Below are 24,362 nucleotides of genomic sequence, written 5' to 3' on the forward strand. Positions count from 1 at the left end.
GCACGTTGTGTTAGCTAATCCAAGTTTATCATTTTAAAAGGCTAATTGATCATTAGAAAACCCTTTGCAATTATGTTAGCACAGCTGTAACCTGTTGTTCTGATTAAAAAAGCAATAAAACTGACTCTAGATCTCGTACAACACAGTGTACTATTCCCTTCACAGAACAGCGCAAACGGACGCTACCCAGAATAGAAATGAGGAGCGGGAGGCCCCGGTGCACAACTGAGCAAGAGGACAAGTACACTAGTGTGTCTATTTTGAGAACCAGACGCCTCACAAGTCCTCAACTAGCAGCTTCATTAAATAGTACTCCCAAAACACCATTCTCAACATCAACAGTGAAGAGGTGACTCCGAGATGCTGGCCATCTAGGCAGAGTTCCTCTGTCCAGTGTCTGTGTTCTTTTGCCCATCTTAATATTTTATTTTTATAGGCGAGTCTGAGATATGGCTTTTTCTTTGCAACTCTGCCTAGAAGACCAGCATCCCGGAGTCGCCTCTTCACTGTTGACGTTGAGACTCTAATGTACTTGTCTTCTTGCTTAGTTGTGCACCGGGGCCTCCCACTCCTATTTCTATTCTGGTTAGAGCCAGTTTGCGCTGTTCTGTGAGGGGAGTAGTACACAGCGATGTATGAAACCCTCAGTTTCTTGGCAATTTCGTCATTTACAACATTAACAATGTATTAACAATATTTCGGATTGGTTTTATGTTATTAATAATGGACAAAAAATTGCTTTTCTTTCAAAAACAAGGACATTTCTAAGTGACCCCAAACTTTTAAACGGTAGTGTAGCTACAGTTAAGAAAATGTACTCCTGAGGTGCTGACCTGTTGCACACTCTACAACCACTGGAATTTTTATCTGACCCTGCTGGTCATCTATGAACGTTTGAACATCTTGAAGAACAATATGGCCTTAATGGCCATGTACTCTTATAATCTCCACCCGGCACAGCTAGAATAGGACTGGCCACTCCTCAGAGCCTGGCTCTCTCTAGGTTTCTTCCTAGGTTTTTGCCTTTCTAGGGAGTTTTTCCTAGCCACTGTACTTCTACGTCTACATTGGGTTTTAGGCTGAGTTTCTGTGTAGCACTTTGACATATGCTGATGTAAAAGGGGTTCATAAATACATTTGATGTTCCTGTATGTGTTTGTTAGTTCTTCTCTCTGATGTGTTCGTCTCTGTGTTCACAGGTGTCATCACTACCACGTCCAGGAAACTGGACAGGGAGCAACAGGCTGAGCATGTTTTAGAGGTAAGAGACACTCTGTCTGTGTGTGTGTGTGTGTGTGTGTGTGTGTGTGTGTGTGTGTGTGTGTGTGTGTGTGTGTGTGTGTGTGTGTGTGTGTGTGTGTGTGTGTGTCCGACACGTTTCTATGCATGTGATTGGCTGTCTGACGTGAATGCGCTGTCAGATGTTTCATGAAAATACAGTACAACTCTCAGTATCTCTCTCCAATTGTGGCTGACTGGAGCCAGACCTTTAGAACCCTGACAGAGAGAAGCCTCCTGTCCCAATCCACTCTGCTCTCTATCTCTTCCTCCACTCTCTCTGTCTCTCTATCACTCTCTATCTTTCTCTCTCCCCTTCTCTTTCTCTCCCCCTCTCTCTCTCTCTCTCTCTCTCTCTGTCTGTCTTTTTCTCTCACTCTCTGTTGATCTCTCTATATCCCTCTCTCTTCATACCTCCCTCTCTGACTTCCTGGTCTCAGTAGAGTGTGCATTAGAGAGGCAGGTCTAGTGTAATTGAGTCAGTACGAGGAGTGGAGCAGGAAATGGAGTTTGTGTGTTGGGTTCCATTATGAGCTTATTGGAGTGCCGTATCTTGACTAAGGGTGGCAGATTGGAGGTAAATGATGTTGCTGCTGCCAGAGTCCTGAATCATGAGCCTCTGTGTGGGAAGTGTATGTGTGTGTGTGTGTGTGTGTGTGTGTGTGTGTGTGTGTGTGTGTGTGTGTGTGTGTGTGTGTGTGTGTGTGTGTGTGTGTGTGTATTGATTGTTTCTCAGTGAAATGCTGGTGTATGTTTTGATGCAAGTTGGTTATTTTTGCCACACTGCAGTATACTTCAGATATGGTCTGTGACGGGGAGAATATGTGATGAGGAAACAGATCAATGGACACATTACATCCATTAAATCCTCAACGTAATGAAGCCTTTATGTTTTATGTTAGTTGACGGTCGGTAACATCTCTTCTCCCACCTCCCTATATAGTCTAATAATGCTGTGCTGTGAGAGAAAGCAAACATCTTCAGCCATCTCCCTACCTCTCTGACCTCTGTCTATCTGTCCGTCTGTCTGTCAGCCATTCCTATCTTCCTACCTCTCTGTCCTCTGCCTATCTGTCCGTCTGTCTGCCAGCCATTCCTATCTCCCTACCTCTCTGTCCTCTGCCTATCTGTCCGTCTGTCTGCCAGCCATTCCTATCTTCCTACTTCTCTGTCCTCTGCCTATCTGTCCGTCTGTCTGCCAGCCATTCCTATCTCCCTACCTCTCTGTCCTCTGCCTATCTGTCCGTCTGTCTGCCAGCCATTCCTATCTTCCTACTTCTCTGTCCTCTGCCTATCTGTCCGTCTGTCTGCCAGCCATTCCTATCTTCCTACCTCTCTGTCCTATGCTTGGCTGTCTGTCCGTTGGTCTGCTAGCCATTCCTATCTTCCTACCTCTCTGTCCTATGCTTGGCTGTCTGTCTGTCCGTTGGTCTGCTAGCCATTCCCTCACTCCATTCCACATATAGTTTAGCTACAGACTTAAAACGGTGCGGCAGGGCAGAAAGTCTTATTTCCTCTCCATGCCAACTCTCCAAACAGTAAACAGTGGTGTGATTTAGACCGGTCATAGAAATCCATATTCATTTACACAGATGCCATGCCAGATCAATGAAGAATAAACAGACGGAGAATGACTATGATTTTGTTGTCCCATGCTGTGAAGTCTTATCGATATCTACAGAGTTTAACCTAAATGTTAATGGCTCACATTTGTTTCATAGGTTTGGTGCAGAGCTTTATATTGATGTGATTTGTACTGTACATCCGGTCAGATTTAGCAGGGGTTTATAGATCAAAGTTAGCACGTAGCCTGTTAGCATGGAATGTGTTAGCTTACAATGTTGCAGTTAGGCCTGTACAAAGAACCTGCTGTTGTTTCTTCAATAGGGAATAAAACAGATTTTACCATACATATATTATTCCTTCTCCTTTTGTTTGATCTTCTATGCTTAACTTTCTGTGGAAAGAACAGGTGAAGAGTTTATTTCCAAAACTCTTTAAGCATCAATCTTTTTTATTTTTTTATGACCAATTTCAATCTTGTCTCAACGCTGCAACTCGCCAACGGCTCGGGCGAGGCGAGGGTTGAGCATGACCCGCCAAACACCCGCCCGCTGGTTCCACCAACGTGTCAGATGAAGCACAGTTCAACTGAAGTCAGCCTGCAGGCACCTGGCCCACCACAAGGAGTCGCTAGAGCGCAATGAACCAAGTAAAGTCCCCACGGCCAAACCCTCCCCTAACCCGGTCACGACACAGCCTGGGATCGAACTCGGGTATTTAGTGTTGCCTCAAGCACGGCGATGCAGTGCCTTAGACCGTTGCACCACTCAGGAGGCCCACATTTGTGTTTTTTAGTAAATTATTGCATGTGGTTACATTCATGGATGTGTAAAATATTATTTTTCTCAGATTTTTAATTAACATATTTTAGCTATGTATTAAAATGTTTTTATTTTATTTTTTTAAACACTGCATATCATATTTTCCATTGTTTAGTTGGAATGGATTGTATATGGATTGTATGATGTTTTGACTGTGATATGTAGTCGTCTCACCTAGGTATCTTAAGATGAATGCACCCACTGTAATTCGATCTGGACAAGAGCATCTACTAAATCTGTGGTTCCCAAACTGTTTGGCAGGGCGGAACTCAGTCTGGAACCTACTCTTGAAAGTTGTAGTAGTAGAATGCACAGGGTGCAATTTCGAAATTGGGGAGTGCATCATCAGTGACTGTATGTACATATCGCAACCAGAAGCCATGGAATACAGGCAACATCCGCATCAAGCTGCCACTTTCAAGGAGCGGGACACTAATCTGTACCGCTGTAAGAAATCCCACTATGCCCTCAGACGAACCATCAAACAAGCAAAGTGCGAATACAGGATTAAGATTGAATCCTACTCCACCGGCTCCAATGTTAGTCGGATGTGGCAAGGCTTGAAAACTATTACGGACTACAAAGAGAAACACAGACGCGAGCTGCCCAGTAACGCAAGCCTACCAGCTAAATGCATTTTATGCTCGTTTCGAGGCAATCCATACTGAAGCATGCATGAGAGAACCAGCTGTTCTGGATGACTGTGATAACGCTCTCGGTAGCCGATGTGAGCAAGACCTTTAGACAGGTCAAGATTCACAAAGCCATGGGGCCCGATGGATTACCAGGACGTGTACTCAAAGCATGCGCGGACCAACTGGCAAGTGTCTTTACATACATTTTCAACCTCCCCCTGACTGAGTCTGTAATACCTACATGTATCAAGCAGACCATCATAGTCCCTGTGCCCAAGGAAGCGAAGGTAACCTGCCTAAATGATTACCGCCCTGTAGCACTCACATCGGTAGCCATGAAGTGCTTTGAAAGGCTGATCATGGCTCACATCAACAGCATCCTCCCAGATACCCTAGACCCACTCCAATTCGCATACCACACCAACTGATCCACAGATGATGCAATATCAATCGAACTCCACACTGCCCTTTCCCACATGGAGAAAAGGAACACCTATGTGAGATTGCTGTTCATTGACTACAGCTCAGCGTTCAACACCATAGTGCCCACAAAGCTCATCACTAAGCTAAGGATCATGGGACTAAACACCAATGTTTAAGTTCCTTGCTCAGAACACATAAAAGCTGATACTCCCATCTCAAATACACCCCCTCCTGGACAAGCTCAGAAAAGACAGTGAACATCTTAGGTCATATACTAGGTCAAGATAAGGGCAACCTCAGAGGGGACATACAATGGTTCCAGACACTGCCATACTCCTCCCCCCAATGACAAAGGTAGGGAGTGACTGGTGTGCAGACATTGTGGAGCCCTTCACATGGTTTAACAGATACCCTCACATATGAAGACAATCCTGACCTCTCCCCTCTCTGGGCCCAAGGTGACTAAGCCTGAGCTAAGAAGGGATAACTGCAACTGCCAACAGTATTATCCAAAAGAAAACATCCTAATGACAAATATCTCACATAAGCATTATTATGTAAATAAAACATCTTATTTATCAATGTTACCTAACTAATTCTGATTCTGCTACGACAGAAGTCATAAACAGTGAATCAAGAATTGCTAAGAGCTGCTGGCAAACGCAGTAAAGTTTGAATGAATGCTTTCGAGCCTGCTGCTGCCTACCACCGCTCAGTCAGACTGCTCTATCAAATCTCAAATCATAGACTTAATTATAATATAATAAACACAGAAATATGAGCCTTTGGTTAATAATATGGTTAAATCCTTTCATTTCGAAAACAAAACGTTTATTCTTTCAGTGAAATACAGAACCAAGAAACCAAGTCTAAATATTGCTGTTACATTGCACAACCTTCAATGTTATGTCATAATTATGTAACATTCTGGCAAATTAGTTTGCAACGAGCCAGGCGGCCCAAACTGTTGCATATACCAAGACTCTGCGTGCAATAAACACAAGAGAACTGACACAATTTCCCTAGTTAATATTGCCTGCAAACATGAATTTCTTTTAACTAAATATGCAGGTTTAAAAATATATACTTCTGTGTATTGATTTTGCCAAAGGCATTGATGTTAATGGTTAGGTACATTCGTGCAACGATTGTGCTTTTGTTAAATCATCACCCGTTTGGCGAAGTAGGCTATGATTTGATGATAAAATAACAGGCACCGCAAGCTAGTTAACCTAGTAATGTCATCAACATATGTAGTTAACTAGTGATTATGTGAAGATTGATTGTTTTTTATAAGATAAGTTTAATGCTAGCTAGCAACTTACCTTGGCTCCATGCTGCACTCCTTCTGGCCACCCTACCATAAAGGCCTGATTGGTGCCGAGATGGTTATCCTTCTGGAAGGTTCTCCCATCTCCACAGAAGAACTCTGGCACTCAATCAGAGTGACCATCGGGTTCTTGGTCACCTCCTTGACCAAGGCCCTTCTCCCCCGATTTCTCAGTTTGGTCGGGCGGCCAGCTCTAGAAAGAATCTTGGTAGTTCCAAACATCTTCCATTTAAGAATGATTGAGGCCCCTGTGTTGGGGACCTTCAATGCTGCAGACATTTCTTGGTACCCTTCCCCAGATCTGTGCCTCGACACGATCCTGTCTCTGAGCTTTTTGGACAATTCCTTCGACCTCTTGGCTTGGTTTATGCTCTGACATGCACTGTCAAATGTGGGACGTTATTTAGACAGGTGTGTGCCTTTCCAAATCATGTCCAATCAATTGAATCAAGTTGTAGAAACATTTCAAGGAATATCAATGGAAACAGGATGCACCTGAGCTCATGTGAGTCTCATAGCAAAGGATACTTATGTACATAAAGTACCAATAAGGCACCAAAGCAAAAAACAGTTTTTGCTTTGTCATTGTGGGGTATGGGTGTGATTCATGAGGATTTTAAAAAACAAACCATTTTAGAACAGGGCTGTAACGTAACAAAATGTGGAAATAGTCAAGGAGGGTCTGTATACTTTCCGAATGCACTGTATATATGGATATTGATGTCACAAATGTATCATTTGTACAGTTATTTATAAATGTATATATATGTGTTACATTTGACTGTGTAAAACCTAGTAGTACTACTTATTTCTCTGAGAATGAGGTGGTACTGTAACGACCGACACCAGAGATGTGAAGCAGATAGAGGGAGTCTACATTTAATAAGGAACAGACATGAAACAAGACAGGCACAGCGTCAGCACACGGGCAAAACAACCACATTCGGCAATTAATGCAGCAGCGGAGAACAGAGATGGGGAACTGACTAATATAGGGGAGGTAATGAACAGGCGATCGAGTCCAGGTGAGTCCAATAATCGCTGATGCGAGTGACGGGAGAAGGTAGTTTTGCGTAATGATGGTGGCAGGAGTGTGTAATGCTGTGGAGCCTGGCACCTTTGACCACCAGGGAGGGGGAGTGGGAGCAGGCGTGACAGATACATAGCATTTTGCATAAAAAACATGGTTATTTGTCACTCTGAAATGAAACCATCAAGTGATAGATTTCAAACAAATACATGTTTGTCATTGAACAATCCCATGCCATGATTAGATTGTGAAAAAAACACACTAATCTCTTTCATAAGGTCTTCAAACAATAAAGCTAATTTACCAACATTTCTGAAAATGTATATACGTATAGCGTTTTGGAAAGAAACTCTTCGGGTGCGGACTCTTAGTAGATCTGCCCCAATGTACAGACATAAGATCTTAATTTGAGCCAGTTTGCTACAGCAGGAAAATAATCCTGCAGCAAAAGGAAATGTGAATTATTGTTGTTAATGGACGGAATTGATCCAGGCTGTATCACATCCGGCCGTGATTGGGAGTCCCATAGGGCGGCGCACAATTGGCTCAGCGTCATCTGGGTTTGGCCGGTGTAAGCCGTCATTGTAAATAATCATGTGTTCTTAACTGACTTGCCTAATTAAATAAATAAAAATAACAATAAATAAAATTGATAGATCTTAAACCTCAAATAGACTACACATTTTAAATATCCTGCATAGTTCTCCTGCAACAGGGTACTCAAATTAAGATCCAAAATAAGGGCAGATGTTTAGTGGCAATGGTTAAATGCTCCTGATGAGATGTGTATGCCAAGTTCTGCATGGACCAGAATGGATTTTTCACTTGAACAGATAAAGCACAAACACAGACACACTTGAACATGCACGCACAGTGTCAAAACCCCCATTCAGCATGGCGGAAGAGAAAAGTGTTGCATCTGAGATCAAATGCCTGAGACAAAAGCTTGAGTGATATTGGGGAAGAAATGCCTGCTGCCAGCATCTGCAAGAAGGTCAAATGCACAGGATGTGTGGGAGTGTGTGTGTGTGTGTGTGTGATGTGTGTGTGCGTGTGTGTGTGTGTGTGTGTGTGTGTGAGAGAGAGGGAGAGTGTGTGAGTCTGTTCCTAGTAGAGTCGTGTGTTTCCAGAAGGGTAGTTTTTTTCTAGTAGTGTGTTTCTAGTAGGGTGGTGTGTTTCTAGTAGTGTGTTTCTAGTAGTGTGTTTCCAGTAGTGTGTTTCTAGTAGTGTGATTCTAGTAGGGTAGTGTGTTTCTAGTAGTGTGTTTCTAGTAGTGTGTTTCTAGTAGTGTATTTCTAGTAGTGTGATTCTAGTAGGGTAGTGTGTTTCTAGTAGTGTGTTTCTAGTAGTGTGTTTCTAGTAGTGTGATTCTATTAGGGTAGTGTGTTTCTAGTAGTGTGTTTCTAGTAGTGTGTTTCTAGTAGTGTGTTTCTAGTAGTGTGATTCTAGTAGGGTAGTGTGTTTCTAGTAGTGTGTTTCTAGTAGTGTAGTGTGTTTCTAGTAGGGTAGTGTGTTTCTAGTAGTGTGTTTCTAGTAGTGTATTTCTAGTAGTGTGTTTCTAGTAGTGTGTTTCTAGTAGTGTGATTCTAGTATTGTATTTCTAGTAGTGTGTTTCTAGTAGTGTGTTTCTAGTAGTGTGATTCTAGTAGGGTAGTGTGTTTCTAGTAGTGTGTTTCTAGTAGTGTGTTTCTAGTAGTGTATTTATAGTAGTGTGATTCTAGTAGGGTAGTGTGTTTCTAGTAGGGTAGTGTGTTTCTAGTAGTGTGTTTCTAGTAGGGTAGTGTGTTTCTAGTAGTGTGTTTCTAGTAGTGTGTTTCTAGTAGTGTATTTCTAGTAGTGTGATTCTAGTAGGTTAGTGTGTTTCTAGTAGTGTGTTTCTAGTAGTGTGTTTCTAGTAGGGTGGTGTGTTTCTAGTAGTGTGTTTCTAGTAGGGTAGTGTGTTTCTAGTAGTGTGTTTCTAGTAGGGTAGTGTGATTATAGTAGGGTAGTGTGATTATAGTAGGGTAGTGTGATTCTAGTAGGGTAGTGTGTTTCTAGTAGGGTAGTGTGTTTCTAGTAGGGTAGTGTGTTTCTAGTAGGGTAGTGTGTTTCTAGTAGGGTAGTGTGTTTCTAGTAGTGTGTTTCTAGTAGGGTAGTGTGTTTCTAGTAGTCTGTTTCTAGTAGGGTAGTGTGTTTCTAGTAGGGTAGTGTGTTTGTAGTAGGGTAGTGTGTTTCTAGTAGGGTAGTGTGTTTCTAGTAGGGTAGTGTGTTCCTAGTAGGGTAGTGTGTTCCTAGTAGGGTAGTGTGTTTCTAGTAGTGTGTTTCTAGTAGGGTAGTGTGATTCTAGTAGGGTAGTGTGTTTCTAGTAGGGTGGTGTGTTTCTAGTAGTGTGTTTCTAGTAGTGTGTTTCTCGTAGGGTAGTGTGATTCTAGTACTGTGTTTCTAGTAGTGTGATTCTAGTAGGGTGGTGTGTTTCTAGTAGGGTGTTTCTAGTAGGGTAGTGTGTTTCTAGTAGTGTGTTTCTAGTAGGGTAGTGTGTTTCTAGTGGTGTGTTTCTAGTAGGGTGGTGTGTTTCTAGTAGTGTGTTTCTAGTAGTGCGTTTCTAGTAGGGTAGTGTGTTTCTAGTAGGGTAGTGTGTTTCTAGTAGGGTAGTGTGTTTCTAGTAGTGTGTTTCTAGTAGTGTGTTTCTAGTATGGTAGTGTGTTTCTAGTAGTGTGTTTCTAGTAGTGTGTTTCTAGTAGGGTAGTGTGTTTCTAGTAGGGTAGTGTGTTTCTAGTAGGGTAGTGTGTTTCTAGTAGGGTAGTGTGTTTCTAGTAGGGTAGTGTGTTTCTAGTAGTGTGTTTCTAGTAGGGTAGTGTGTTTCTAATAGGGTAGTGTGTTTCTAGTAGGGTAGTGTGTTTCTAGTAGGGTAGTGTGTTTCTAGTAGTGTGTTTCTAGTAGGGTAGTGTGATTCTAGTAGGGTGGTGTGTTTCTAGTAGTGTGTTTCTAGTAGGGTAGTGTGTTTCTAGTAGTGTGTTTCTAGTAGTGTGTTTCTAGTAGGGTAGTGTGTTTCTAGTAGGGTGGTGTGTTTCTAGTAGTGTGTTTCTAGTAGTGTGTTTCTAGTAGGGTAGTGTGTTTCTAGTAGGGTAGTGTGTTTCTAGTAGGGTAGTGTGTTTCTAGTAGGGTAGTGTGTTTCTAGTAGTGTGTTTCTAGTAGTGTGTTTGTAGTATGGTAGTGTGTTTCTAGTAGTGTGTTTCTAGTAGGGTGGTGTGTTTCTAGTAGTGTTTTTCTAGTAGTGTGATTCTAGTAGGGTAGTGTGTTTCTAGTAGTGTGATTCTAGTAGGGTAGTGTGTTTCTAGTAGTGTGTTTCTAGTAGTGTAATTCTAGTAGGGTGTTTCTAGTAGGGTAGTGTGTTTCTAGTAGTGTGTTTCTAGTAGGGTAGTGTGTTTCTAGTAGTGTGTTTCTAGTAGTGTAGTGTGTTTCTAGTAGTGTGTTTCTAGTAGGGTGGGTGTTTCTAGTAGTGTGTTTCTAGTAGTGTGATTCTAGTAGTGTAGTGTGTTTCTAGTAGTGTGATTCTAGTAGGGTAGTGTGTTTCTAGTAGTGTGTTTCTAGTAGTGTGTTTCTCGTAGGGTAGTGTGATTCTAGTAGGGTAGTGTGTTTGTAGTAGGGTAGTGTGTTTCTAGTAGTGTATTTCTAGTAGGGTAGTGTGTTTCTAGTAGTGTGTTTCTTGTAGGGTAGTGTGATTCTAGTAGGGTAGTGTGTTTGTAGTAGGGTAGTGTGTTTCTAGTAGGGTAGTCTGTTTCTAGTAGGGTAGTGTGTTTGTAGTAGGGTAGTGTGTTTCTAGTAGAGTGGTGTGTTTGTTGTAGTGTGTTTGTAGTAGGGTTGTGTGTTTGTAGTAGGGTAGTGTTTTTCTAGTAGGGTAGTCTGTTTGTAGTAGGGTAGTCTGTTTCTAGTAGGGTAGTCTGTTTGTATTAGGTGAGGGTGTTTGTAGTAGGGAAGTGTGTTTGTAGTAGGGTGGTGTGTTTCTAGTAGTGTGTTTCTAATAGGGTGGTGAGTTTGTTGTAGTGTGTTTGTAGTAGGGTGGTGTGTTTCTAGTAGGGTGGTGTGTTTGTTGTAGTGTGTTTGTAGTAGGGTAGTGTGTTTGTAGTAGGGTAGTGTGTTTCTAGTAGGGTGGTGTGTTTCTCGTAGGGTAGGGCGTCTCTAGTAGTGTGTTTCTCGTAGGGTAGGGTGTCTCTAGTAGTGTGTTTCTAGTAGTGTGATTCTAGTAGGGTAGTGTGTCTCTAGTAGTGTGTTTCTAGTAGGGTAGTGTGTTTCTCGTAGGGTAGGGTGTTTCTAGTAGGGTAGGGTGTTTCTAGTAGGGTAGTGTGTTTCTAGTAGGGTGGTGTGTTTCTAGTTGTGTGATTCTAGTAGGGTAGTGTGTCTCTAGTAGTGTGTTTCTAGTAGGGTAGTGTGTTTCTCGTAGGGTAGGGTGTTTCTAGTAGGGTAGGGTGTTTCTAGTAGGGTAGTGTGTTTCTAGTAGGGTAGTGTGTTTCTAGTTGGGTGGTGAGTTTATTGTAGTTTGTTTGTATTAGGGGAGCGTGTTTGTATTAGAGTAGGGTGTTTGTATTAGGGTACGGTGTTTGTAGTAGGGTAGGGTGTTTCTAGTAGGGTGGTGTGTTTCTAGTAGGGTGGTGAGTTTGTTGTAGTGTGTTTTTATTAGGGTAGGGTGTTTGTAGTAGGCTGGTGTTTTTCCAGTAAGGTGGTGTGTTTCTAGTAGGATAATGTGTTTGTAACAACATCTTCACACTCGTCTATGAAAGTTTTCTTGTTATCCACGTCTCAGGGTGACTTCACTAACTTTCATTCTTATCAGAGAGGGAGAGAAAAGCAAGACAGCGAGAAAACAAAGGAGTGAGAAAACAAAGGAGTGGAGCCTGTCAAACCATCTCTCATAAAAGTTGTACTGTAACTTCAGCTTCAGTGAGATAAGCATTTTTCCGCTCTAGACTCCAACTCTTTAGCTATTTTGTCCAAAACATGTTGTGTTGTTGTTGCTTTGTGGTTCTAGATGAGGCCTTTCTGGCACTACTGTCAATGAGTACGTTTAGATGCACATTAATACTTCAATATTAAGCTGATGATCGCAGTAGGCAGATTGTGCAATAGTCATGTTAACACCTTACTCAGGGTGCTGGGTTCGATTTTTACGGGGGACCAGTATGATTGAAAATGTATGCATTCCCTACTGTAAGTCGCTCTGGATAAGAGCGTCTGCTAAATGAATCAAATAAATGTAAGTGAGTTCAGAACAATGGAATGTATATGTCTTAGAATTAGTTTTTACGTGCCAACTTTATATGTCTGAACTCAGAATCAAATATGCTTACCGAAAATAACATGGACGCAGTGGTCTAAGGCACTGCATCGCAGTGCTAGCTGTGCCAATAGAGATCCTGGTTCGAGTCCAGGCTCCATCGCAGCCGGCCTTTACCAACAGACCCATGGGGCGGCACACAATCTGCCAAGCGTCGTCCGGGTTAGGGCAGGGTTTGGCCACTAGGGACATTCTTGTGCCATCGCTCCAGTAGAAGGCCAGGCGCTATGCGCGCTGACACGGTCGCCAGGTGTACGGCTGGCTTCCGGGTTAAGCGAGCAGTTGTGTTTCGGAGGACGCACGGCTCTTGACCTTCGCCTCTCCCAAGTCCGTACGGGAGTTGCAGCGATGAGACAAGACTGTAACTACCAATTGGACACCACAAAATTGGTGTTGTGTCTTGGCTATCAATAATGCGATGACTATTGTTTTATCAAATCAATTAATAATGTTTAATTATTATTGTGATTAAATTACTCATGTAACAATTATTTAATTAGTAAGTAGAAAAAGTTTGTTAAATGAGTTACCGTTTTCCAAATTAACTCTAAAGATATAAATATCTCTTACATTTCAGTCATCAATCAATTGTTATCTTCTATCAGTTTCATTCTGAATGTCACAAAATCCTTGGATATCTGCACGAACCATAGCATAAATGATGAATCAGCTATATACAAATTGTCTTAATTATTTATTTACCAACTAACTAAATAATCACACAGAATTACATAAACACACAAACAGAATAGCTTAAACATTGAGTACTACATGATGCAATGAAAAGTCCCTAGTGGACTAAACCAATATGACGACTTGTTACACAAAATGAAAAGGGAGGTTCATGTAAGAAAGAGCGGGAGAAAAGACAAAGGACTTCATTATCGTACACACAGCTGATAACTATGCTTATGGAAATGCTAATACTTTACACAAGAATGGCCGCTCATTCGAAAATAATTGCAATGTACATATTTATGATTGTATGCCTTTTGTTGTCTCTCTGTTGAAATCGCTGGTCCGTCTGCTGGAGAGTCAGTTGATAGAAAGTATTTTGTTGTCTCTCTGTTGAAATCGCTGGTCCGTCTGCTGGAGAGTCAGTCGATAGAAAGTCTCTGGTTGTGTTCCCCAGAAGTCATAATGTTTTTCGGGGTTGTAGCTTGTCTGCTGTTACAATGGTTATGTCAGGCGTACCAATGGTCTTTTGATAAGGATGGATGGATCTTTCAGAGTACCATTCGGCAGTTCGATAGGGAAATGTTATTTTCTCGTCTTCGGTCGAGTTTCCTAGACTATTTTACATATACAGCTGCAGACTGTGAATGTGTAGTCATTAGTTTTGAAGATTTCTTAACCATTCATGAAGTGTGGACTGCGTCCTCATGTCTTCTGGTCTAATTTCAATTTTGTCAGGAGTGCTATTTAATGTCTGTGCTCACGTGGGCGTGATTAGGACTTCATATGAAAAACAATTATCTCATTTAGAAGGCTAACATTACATCTTCTCACAAATAGTTTCATATTTAATCATATCAGTTGCCCAACATTTGGATGTGAATCTGATCACTGGGATATGTACACATTCAGAGAAACAGTTGTGTTGTTTTACTGTCCTTCATGGGATCCCAAAACACAACTGATCCCACAAAATTGTCCTTTACGTGCCCACGGACAACTCCAACCACTTGGACTACAGAAATATTGTTTCATTATTCAACCTTTTCATGTTACCGTTTTGGCGGAAGGAATCTCCTTGTAACAAAGAGGTTTCTTCCCCCTCAATCCTGCCAAACCCAACGTTTCCACACTCTATTTACGACCGGTCATAAAACTGTTTGGGATTGAGAGGGGGGAATCTGGCGCTTATACTCTTCACCCAACAGGGAAGTCATGACATTGAGGAGAAAAAGGGTGGTAGAACGTTTATTTTGATTGGTGATTTTCTGCATTTATCAGAGTGCCATCAGGGAGCCTGATTTCAGATGTTTCCATGTAAACAGGATTATTAGGGAAATCGTTCTTCTATTATATTAATCTGATGATCCACAATAATCACATTATTGTGTGCATACTCAGTGGCACACAGACAAGCATCGTCTGCCTTTGGTGTTTCCAACAGCTGGCATTCTTTATTCCCCACCCACCCATGCTACTCTCTACTCAAACCTACAGTACTACAGTGCCCAATCAGTCCTTATGAAACGCTCCTCTCAATCGTTTCTCCTCATCAGTCTTATCCCAACCACTTAAATTGTCTGTTTCATGTTAACATATTAATAATACACTGATAGTTCAATGGCTGTAGGGTCTTCTTTAATAATGCATGTGTATAATCAGTGGATATAGCTCAGTGTAAACAATATATTAGCATGTTTTAGCTGCATTAGCGTATGTTCAGTGTATGCTAGCTTGTCTGTGCTGTCTTTGTGCTGCAGTGCTGTGCTGCTGTATGTTGTTGGCAGGCCGGACACGCGTACCTGTCTAATGTATTCCCCAAGCTCTTCTGTCTCTCTTTCATTCTGTTTCTCTCTCAGGTTCTCTCTCCTCTCTCTCTCTCTGATGAATGGAGAGCTGTTAATGTTGACCTTTAGTGTACATTGTTGTCCTGTGAGGTGTTGGCCACCAGTTGCTTGTTCACCCTATTCCCTCTGTCTCTACCTCTCTCTCACTGTGCTGAACAGAGTAGGTTACATTCACTCACAGAGGGGTCAACCGCCACAGGCTTGGAGTCCTTCATTCCTCCTTCTTCCTCTCTTCTTCCCTTATGCTGTCATTTATGTTCCTTTCACACACCCCTGTTGTCTTTCTGAGCCACCTCCCTCCTCCCCCCTCTCCTAATCCCCCTCCCCTCTCTCTCTCTCCAACTACTACCCCTCCACCACCCCCCTCTCCCTATCTCCCTCCCTCTCTCTCTCCCACTACTACCCCTCCACCACCCCCCTCTCCCTATCTCCCTCCCTCTCTCTCTCCCACTACTACCCCTCTACCACCCCCCTCTCCCTATCTCCCTCTCTCTCTCTCTCTCCCACTACTAACCCTCCACCACCCCTCTCTCTCTCTCTCTCTCTCTCTCTCTCTCCCTCCCTCCCTCTCTCTCTCTCTCTCTCTCTCTCTCTCTCTCTCTCTTTCTTTCGTTCTGTGTGCATCTCTCTCTGTCTCTCTGTCTCTTTCTCTCTCTGTCTGTAATTGATTCATTTCTCTCCATATATCTATGGCACCCCCTCACTGTGTCATTTAGAAAATGACAGATGGACTTTTTAAATGAACCCAATAATAAGTACTTGGGAAATTAATTGTAGCTTGGATTGATGGCTGCTAGTGACGTCCTTTATCTCCCCCCGAAAATGAATATAAATGTATTTTATGGACGGGACGGTGGATTTCATCTCTCATTGGCTAACTCATCCTCTGGCCCCTTCCCATTTTGCATTTATCTACAAGAGGCTCTTCGTCATGGTGGAAGTAGGAGCAGAGCCAGATTAATTAGCTGTCAGAACATAGGAAAGAAGATACAGTACAAGGCAAAGCGATCCCCACTTTGGAAATATGACAATGTGTTCCAGTTGTCAGACAAATACAGGAGAGAATGAGTGACTGTTAAAATTAATTTAGATGGAGAAGAAACTGATGTGAATCTGAACAAATGTCCTGTTTTTTTTCTCTCTGTTGTGTGTGTGTGTTTACACGTGTAAATGGTTATGTGTGTGTGTGTCTGTATGTGTTTTTTGTCTGTTCATCTGTGTGTGCGTATGTATGTCTATGTTTGTCCCTGTCTCTGTGCGTGTGTGTGTGTGTCTGTCTGCGGTTGCGTGTGTGTGGATTCGCAGGTCACAGTGTCAGATGGCGGTCCCAGCCCAAAACACTCCACGTTGTGGGTGATCGTCCACGTGCTTGATGAGAATGACAACAAGCCCACGTTCCCAGAGAAGGTATACCAGATCAAGCTACCAGAGAGGGACAGGAGGAAGAGAGGAGAGTCTATCTACAGGGCCTTTGCCTACGACAGGGATGAAGGGGTTAACGCTGACCTCTCCTACAGCATCGTCGACGGCAACGAGGACGGCAAGTTCTTCATCGACCCCAAGACGGCGGTGGTGTCGTCACGGAAGCAGTTCACTGCCGGGAGCTACGACATCCTCACTGTATGTGACCTTTGAACTTCCTAACCAGCTACCATTCTCTTTGTCTTGTTCTACCCTCTTTGTCTCTCCCACTCTCTCTCCCCCCCATCTCTCTCTTCTCTGTTTTATCTTGTTCTCTTCTATCTTTCACTTAGACAAATATAAAATATCTTCAAATGTTCCTTTTTGTGAAGTAGGCTATATGAACTAAGAACTCTCAATGTATTTCATGATGTTTTCTCTGTCTATAATGCGTCTGTGGCTCCTTTGGCGTTCCTCTTGCCATTCTAGATATTTCTCACCACTCTCACCATCTCTGTGACGAATGAACATTCATGTGAAAATCTATCACCTCCCTTCCATTTCTCTGATCCTTGTTCTCTCTTTCTGTCTGTAATGCTCTCTTTCTCCAAAACTTTACCTCGTTCTCTCCTCCTTGTCTTCTTTCCTCCCCGTTCCCAGATCAAAGCCACAGATAATGGCCGGCCCCAGAAGTGGTCGACGGCCCGCCTGCACATCGAGTGGATCCGTAAGCCCTCGGCCTCAGTAGCCCCCCTGCTGTTCGACGAGCAGTACTACAACTTCACCGTCATGGAGAGTGACAAGGTGGCCGAGATAGTGGGTGTGGTCTCCATGCAAAAGAGCTCCAACCCCCTCTGGTTTGACATCACAGGTAAGGCACTGCCCAGAGGCTGGGGCTGGTGGAGGGTTTGTCAGATGGGAGCGATGTATCTGATTGGCTGGGGTGGCTGTCAGTCAGGTAGGTTATGTACCATTATTGGTGCATGGTGTTTGGGCTGACGGTCTGGTTTGGTTTGATGTGCGTGTTTGTGCGTGAGGCCCAGCTCAGGTACTGTGACCTCACTGCATGTTCTGTTGCCAGCGTGTCTCTCTCTCTCCTCTGCCATCCCACGGTCACCATGGCGATTTTAGCACACACCACCGGCTGTAAAGGTCTGTAAGTCAGCGGAGAAGCAATTGAGATGTCTCGAAGTCCCTGCCAGATATTCTGGGAACTCTAATGGAGAGAAATGCCATGTGCTTAAAGGGGTTAAATCACTCTCTTTTGAAGATTGACAACATTGACAAACTTACATTTTGAAATGAACTACCCCTTTAAAGTGCTTAAATATTCATGCTGTTTTTTTTACCATAAGGATTAAGCTTATTATATCAACTACAGCTGCTAAGAAATTTGTCTTTGACATGCTGATTTCAGACACAATTTACTGTCTTATTCTCATGGTAAAGAATGTTGAGTAAGATCAGTGGAATGTCCCTTTAAGAGGCTTGAAATGCTAATGACATGCCACACTTACAAGTATTTCATTAATTTGAAACCTTTTTGAACTTTTCAAGTCCAATTTTATTCACATAAAAGGCTCAACTAGATTATGTAATATCTAGTTTACGTATCTTCATTTTTCTGCTAACGAACAGCGACATTTGTCAAATCCATATCGTTTCCTGAATCAATTACAGTCAAAGCCAGTCAGTTTTAATCTTGCTTTAATTATTTTAATTAATTTAATCAATATTGCAAAATCCATTTAGTTTTATTAGAATATAAGTTTTGTTAGAATTAATACGATTATGCCCTTAACTCTTTCTATTAATTGATTGTGGTCCATCAATATAACTATTTTTTACATAATGTAATATAATATTTATGAAGCTGATAGTTCTCTAGCTGAACTGCACTGTGGGTAGGTGAGTTTATGTTGAGAGCATTCAGCCCAGAGACGAGTGGATTGACTACACGGCCATGACCACGTTTCCAGGAATGCTCCATGATCCATCTCTCTTTTGTTGTCACTGAGCAGTGGCAGTCAGTGTGTGTTCCAGTTGGAGATACCTTCTGGCTTGTTCTTCCAGCTCTAGGCTCTCTCTGACTATGGCTGCTCTCTCTGGCCTACTACTCTACTCTCCTGTATGCCCCTCTCATCCTCTTCTCCTCTCTTCTCTGCTCAATGCCTCACTCGTTTTCTCCTCTGGGATCACATCTCTCTCTCTCCTCTCTCCCTCCTCCTCCATTTGCACTATATATCTCCCTGTTCTTCCTTTCCTCACCTTCTCTTTCCTCCTCCTCTCCCTCCCCTCTTACCCTTACCCTTCCTCACCCTCTCTCTTTCCTCCTCCCCCTTTCTGTCTCTCCTTCTCTCCAATTCCCCTTCACCCTGTCTCTCCTTTTCTTTCTCCCTGTCTCACCCTTTCTCTCCTCTTCTCTCCCTCCCTTTTCTCTCCTCTCTCAATGCTTCGTGTCTGGAAGGTCCCAGGCCTTTCCGGGAGATGTTCTATATACTGCAGACCGCTTGTGGCAGGAACTGTTCCACAGAAGGTATCTCAGTTTGACTCCGATCTGCTTTTTTCTGCTTCCTTTTCCTTTCCTTCCTCTTTTATTTTACCCATCATTCACCTGTGCTTTTCCCATCATTCACTGTGTGCCCAGTGCTGCTCACTCCTTTTTCTGATTGGTTGGTTGGAGACAAAGGGGTCTGGACAGGTGAAAGGTGTTTTCCCTTCACAGAAGTTTGTGTGTGTGTGTGCATGTGTGTGTTTGTGTGTTTTCACAAATAATTTATAATGTACATCCCACACAGAAGCTCATTAGAGAGTGTGTTTGTGTGTCTGTGTGTGCTTCCCACATGTATAATGTACATTGTAACCCTTTCTTCCAAGGTTAACGTAAGTGATTCGTTTTGGAGAAATTCCTTGCTGTACTAAATTGTCTATCAGACCCTGTGATCTCCCTTTATAGCGAAGCCCATAACTGCTGCCATGGCAATGACCCCTGAGCGACCCTGGTGACAGCTTTGTCTAATGGCCTGCTAAGGCATCAGTGTTTGGGGAAACATCACGCCCACCACCCCTGAGCTGTGAGCAACACACACTACACACTCACAGAGGCGGAAACACACACACACAGGGACACACATGTAGGAACATGCAGGCACACACCCATGAACAGACACAAACGCTTACCCACACATAAAATACACACACTATTTTGCACTCACACGTTCAGACACACACACACACACACACACACACACACACACACACACACACACACACACACACACTACATTATTACACACACCTCCCACTGACGACCCAATTAAGTGGATGGCTGGTTAGTGGAAGGTGTGGGAGTTGTGGGTCAAGGGTGAGCTCATGGTCACTGTGCCCCTGGTTAGAGAGAGTCCCTCACTGTAACGGTCTGTTGGTCTGCCACAGGCACCTCTCCAACCAGAGGAACCAACAGGGAGAGGATGGAGAGAGAGAGAGAGGGAGAGTGGTAGGGATGGAAAGAGATAAGGAGAGGGATAAAGATAGAGAGAGGGAAAGAGGACAGAAGAAAATGAGAGGGTAAAAGAGGGCTAGAGGGAAAATATGTGGAAAGTAGAGGGGAAAGAGGAGAGACTTATGATAGATAAAAGGAGCAGAGGTCAGATGAGGAAGAGAGAAGAAGAGCAGCTTCAGTGATTAAAGGAAAGATGAAATGGAGGGCAGAGAATAGTAGAGAGGGCTTAGTGAAAGGTATAGGGAGAGGGAAAACGTAGGTGTGCAGCCTTAGGGATGGAGGGATTATTGATGGAGTGAGGTGCCCAGTTGTGTATGTGTATGTGTGTGTGTGTGTGTGTGTGTGTGTGTGTGTGTGTGTGTGTGTGGGCGGGCTCAGGGGCCAGGTGAGAGTAGAGGAGCTAAACACTGTGATTCATTTACGGGGCCAGACCCCCACATCCCAGGCCATTATTCACCAGAACACCACGCACACACACTCTCCAAACACATAACGGATACATACACACAAACATGTACAACTTCTTCTGAATTCCCCTCACAAAAACACACACACACACACACATATGCACCTGCACGTACACACTAATCCACTGCTAAACGTATTACTGTCCAGAAGGTATAACACAACCATTTGACTATATTTAGCTGCTATTCAACCTAAACATACACACACACACACACACACCATCCAAACGGATGCCGTTTTCACCACTCAACGTTTGCCATGTCAACCACCCAGCCACCACATCCTATAAACACATCATGAAGTTGTCCTCTTATAGACGAGCCACCACAACCCTACGCTATATTCTGAGCAGATGGGTTCTATACGTCAAGTCAATCCAGACAGCTGGGTTCTATATATCAAGTCAATCCAGACAGCTGGGTTCTATATATCAAGTCAATCCAGACAGCTGGGTTCTATATATCAAGTCAATCCAGACAGCTGGGTTCTATATATCAAGTCAATCCAGACAGCTGGGTTCTATATATCAAGTCAATCCAGACAGCTGGGTTCTATATATCAAGTCAATCCAGACAGCTGGGTTCTATATATCAAGTCAATCTAAACAGCTGGGTTCTATATATCAAGTCAATCCAGACAGCTGGGTTCTATATATCAAGTCAATCTAAACAGCTGGGTTCTATATATCAAGTCAATCCAGACAGCTGGGTTCTATATATCAAGTCAATCCAGACAGCTGGGTTCTATATATCAAGTCAATCTAAACAGCTGGGTTCTATATATCAAGTCAATCCAGACAGCTGGGTTCTATATATCAAGTCAATCCAGACAGCTGGGTTCTATATATCAAGTCAATCTAAACAGCTGGGTTCTATATATCAAGTCAATCTAAACAGCTGGGTTCTATATATCAAGTCAATCCAGACAGCTGGGTTCTATATGTCAAGTCAATCCAGACAGCTGGGTTCTATATATCAAGTCAATCCAGACAGCTGGGTTCTATATATCAAGTCAATCCAGACAGCTGGGTTCTATATGTCAAGTCAATCTAAACAGCTGGGTTCTATATATCAAGTCAATCCAGACAGCTGGGTTCTATATATCAAGTCAATCCAAACAGCTGGTTTCTATAAATCAAGTCAATCTAAACAGCTGGGTTCTATATGTCAAGTCAATCCATACAAAGCATGACCATGAAAATGATGCCAATTCAGTTTGATCCTGTTTCCCCTTTCCAGCCTATACCATCAATCTCAGAAATCCTAGACTCTCCACTCAGCCTACACAATCGATCCCAGAACCTCCCCACTCTCTCAACCACGCACTATATCCTAGCCATTTTCTCAACCGATTGAAGCTAGTTAACGAAGCCGTTGTTGTACTCATTAACTAATTTCTGAACAGCTTGACGCTTGTCCTCATTTCCCTCTTCTTTTGTTCATTTGCTTTGTTTTATCTGTTTACGACAAACGCTAACTTCATCCCCTCCTACTTCTTTGAAAGGAAGATAAATGTGCCTCTTTATCGGTTGTGCTGCCTGCCAGAGTGTTTTTAAGCACTGGAGCGGCTTCCCTTACTAATCTGAATGGAGAGACTGAGGGAAGCAATTTTAGCCTTCAACAGAGGGTTTAATAACAGCCTTGTTGCGGAGGATTCGGTTTCCCCTCTATAATTTGGTGGAAGGGAACTGTTATTTTTCCGTCTGCCCGGTTGCTGCCGTGCCAAACCTCAGTTCCTCCTTTCCCGAAATGGAGCGTTTGGTTGGGTCATATAGGATGGCTCCAGACAGACAGACAGACAGACAGACTCAGCCTTCTGAAGCCTCCATGGTTGGATTTTAATTCTCTTGAATGGCTTATTTTTCTTAATACTGTACACTTTTCTTTATTTTCATGTACATTATATATAGACAAAAGTATGTGGACACCCCTTGATATTAGTAGATTCGGCTATTTCAGCCACATTCGTAGCTGACAGGCGTATAAAATCGAGCGCACAGCCATGCAATCTCCATAGACAAAAATGTGCAGTAGAATGGCCTTACTGAAGAGCTCAGTGACCTTCAATGTGGCACAGTCATAGGATGCCACCTTTCCAACAAGCCAGTTCGTCAAATTTCTGCCCTGGTCAACTGTAAGTGCTGTTATTGTGAAGTGGAAACGTCTAGGAGCATCAACGGCTCAGCCACAAAGTGGTAGACCTCACAAGCTGGGACCACCAAGTGCTGAAGCACGTAGCGAGTAAAAATGGTCTGTTCTTGGTTGCAATACTTTCTACCGAGTTCCAAAGGGCCTCTGGAAGCAACGTCAGAGCAAGAACTGTTCGTCGGGAGCTTCATGAAATAGGTTTCCATGGCCGAGCAGCCACACACAAGCCTAAGATCACCATGCGAATGCCAAGCGTAGACTGGATGGGTGTATAACTCGCAGCCATTGGACTCTGGAGCAGTGGAAACGCGTTCTCTGGAGTGATGAATCAAGCTTCACCATCTGGCAGTCCTACAGACAAATCTGGGTTTGACGGATGCCAGGAAAATACTACCTGCCCTAATGCATAGTGCCAACTGTAAAGTTTGGTGCAGGAGGAATAATGGTCTGTTTTTCATGGTTTGGGCTAGACCCCTTAGTTCCAGTGATGGGAAATCTAAACGCAACAGCATAAAATTACATTCTAGACGATTTTGTATATCCAACTTTGTGGCAACAGTTTGGGGAAGACCCTTTCCTGTTTCAGCATGACAATGCCCCTGTGCACAAAGCGAGGTCCATACAAAAATGGTTGGTCGAGATCGGTGTGGAAGAACTTGACTGGCCTGCACAGAGCCCTGACCTCAACCCCATCGAACACCTTTGGTAGAATCCCAGCTTCCCGGCTGTTATAGCAGCAAAGGGGGACCAACTCAATATTAATGCCCATGATTTTGGAATGTGATGTATGACGAGCAGGTGTCCACATACCTTTCGTCATGTAGTGTATATTGCACTCCTCTAATGAGTGTAAAATCATCTGGTCCGACGGATATGATGCTAATCAGCATACTGAACCGTAAAAACACTAGATTACTGTTAGCGGAAGTGAAGGGAAAGAGACAGGGAGTATGGCTGTTTTTCGTGTCTTCCTTCTGCACATCTTTTGAGGAAAGCTATTAGGACCACATCACTGGAGTTGTAATGATTTAAGAGACAGATGATAGAGAGCTGGAAGTGTTTATCGTAACCCAATCACAAATAGTACACACACATCTATGGTTGAGTGGTGGAGTGTTATAGCCTTTATTTGGTGCTGAGCTGAGGTCATGGCTTTATTAAACAGAAACACCGGGGAGGAATCCCTTTGAGTCTGCACCTCGAGGACACTCACACACAACCACACACACACAATCTCATTCATTCACACATGATCATTCATATAGTATACACACAGGCATGCAGACAAGCAGACACACGCATACAACACGCATACACACACACACACACTCCGGACCCTTACATCGCACTTAAAAATGACATTCCCACACTCTGAGCTGTGAGTTGGTATCCACATGAGGCCAAAATGTCCATTTAAATTAATTAGGTACCAGAGATGAGGCTGTAGTTTAATTACAGACGGTCTTAGTGGTCTCATTTCAGACTCAGGCCCATTCACGGCTGGAGCTCCATTGACACAGGCTCTGTTAATTCAGTCTTTCAGGGCTCTGTTAATTCAGTCTTTCAGGGCTCTGTTAATTCAGTCTGTGGGCTCTGTTAATTCAGTCTTTCAGGGCTGTGTTAATTCAGTCTGTGGGTTCTGTTAATTCAGTCTTTCAGGGCTCTGTTAATTCAGTCTTTCAGGGCTCTGTTAATTTACTCTTTCAGGGCTCTGTTAATTCAGTCTTTCAGGGCTCTGTTAATTCAGTCTTTCAGGGCTCTGTTAATTTAGTCTTTCAGGGCTCTGTTAATTCAGTCTTTCAGGGCTCTGTTAATTTAGTCTTTCAGGGCTCTGTTAATTCAGTCTTTCAGGGCTCTGTTAATTTAGTCTTTCAGGGCTCTGTTAATTCAGTCTTTCAGGGCTCTGTTAATTCAGTCTTTCAGGGCTCTGT

At 43.1% G+C, this 24,362-nt stretch overlaps 1 protein-coding gene across 3 annotated transcripts in view; it reads left to right on the top strand.

The window, feature by feature from the left end:
• LOC110507983 (protocadherin Fat 3) overlaps positions 1-24,362 on the top strand; it is a 323,288-nt gene that overhangs the window by 243,425 nt on the left and 55,501 nt on the right. For 2 of the 3 annotated variants that reach the window (XM_036965859.2, XM_036965861.2), the window contains exons 4-6: positions 1,200-1,261; positions 16,219-16,533; positions 16,975-17,185. In XM_036965859.2, coding sequence (XP_036821754.2) covers positions 1,200-1,261; positions 16,219-16,533; positions 16,975-17,185 — 588 coding nt within the window. Of the gene's footprint in view, positions 1-1,199; positions 1,262-16,218; positions 16,534-16,974; positions 17,186-18,781; positions 18,851-24,362 lie in introns of all 3 variants that reach the window. The other variant, XM_090223874.1, reaches the window with a different exon arrangement.

The sequence above is a fragment of the Oncorhynchus mykiss genome, chromosome 27 (assembly GCF_057628025.1).
Source record: "Oncorhynchus mykiss isolate SJ-2025 chromosome 27, ASM5762802v1, whole genome shotgun sequence".
Classification (NCBI taxonomy): domain Eukaryota; kingdom Metazoa; phylum Chordata; class Actinopteri; order Salmoniformes; family Salmonidae; genus Oncorhynchus; species Oncorhynchus mykiss.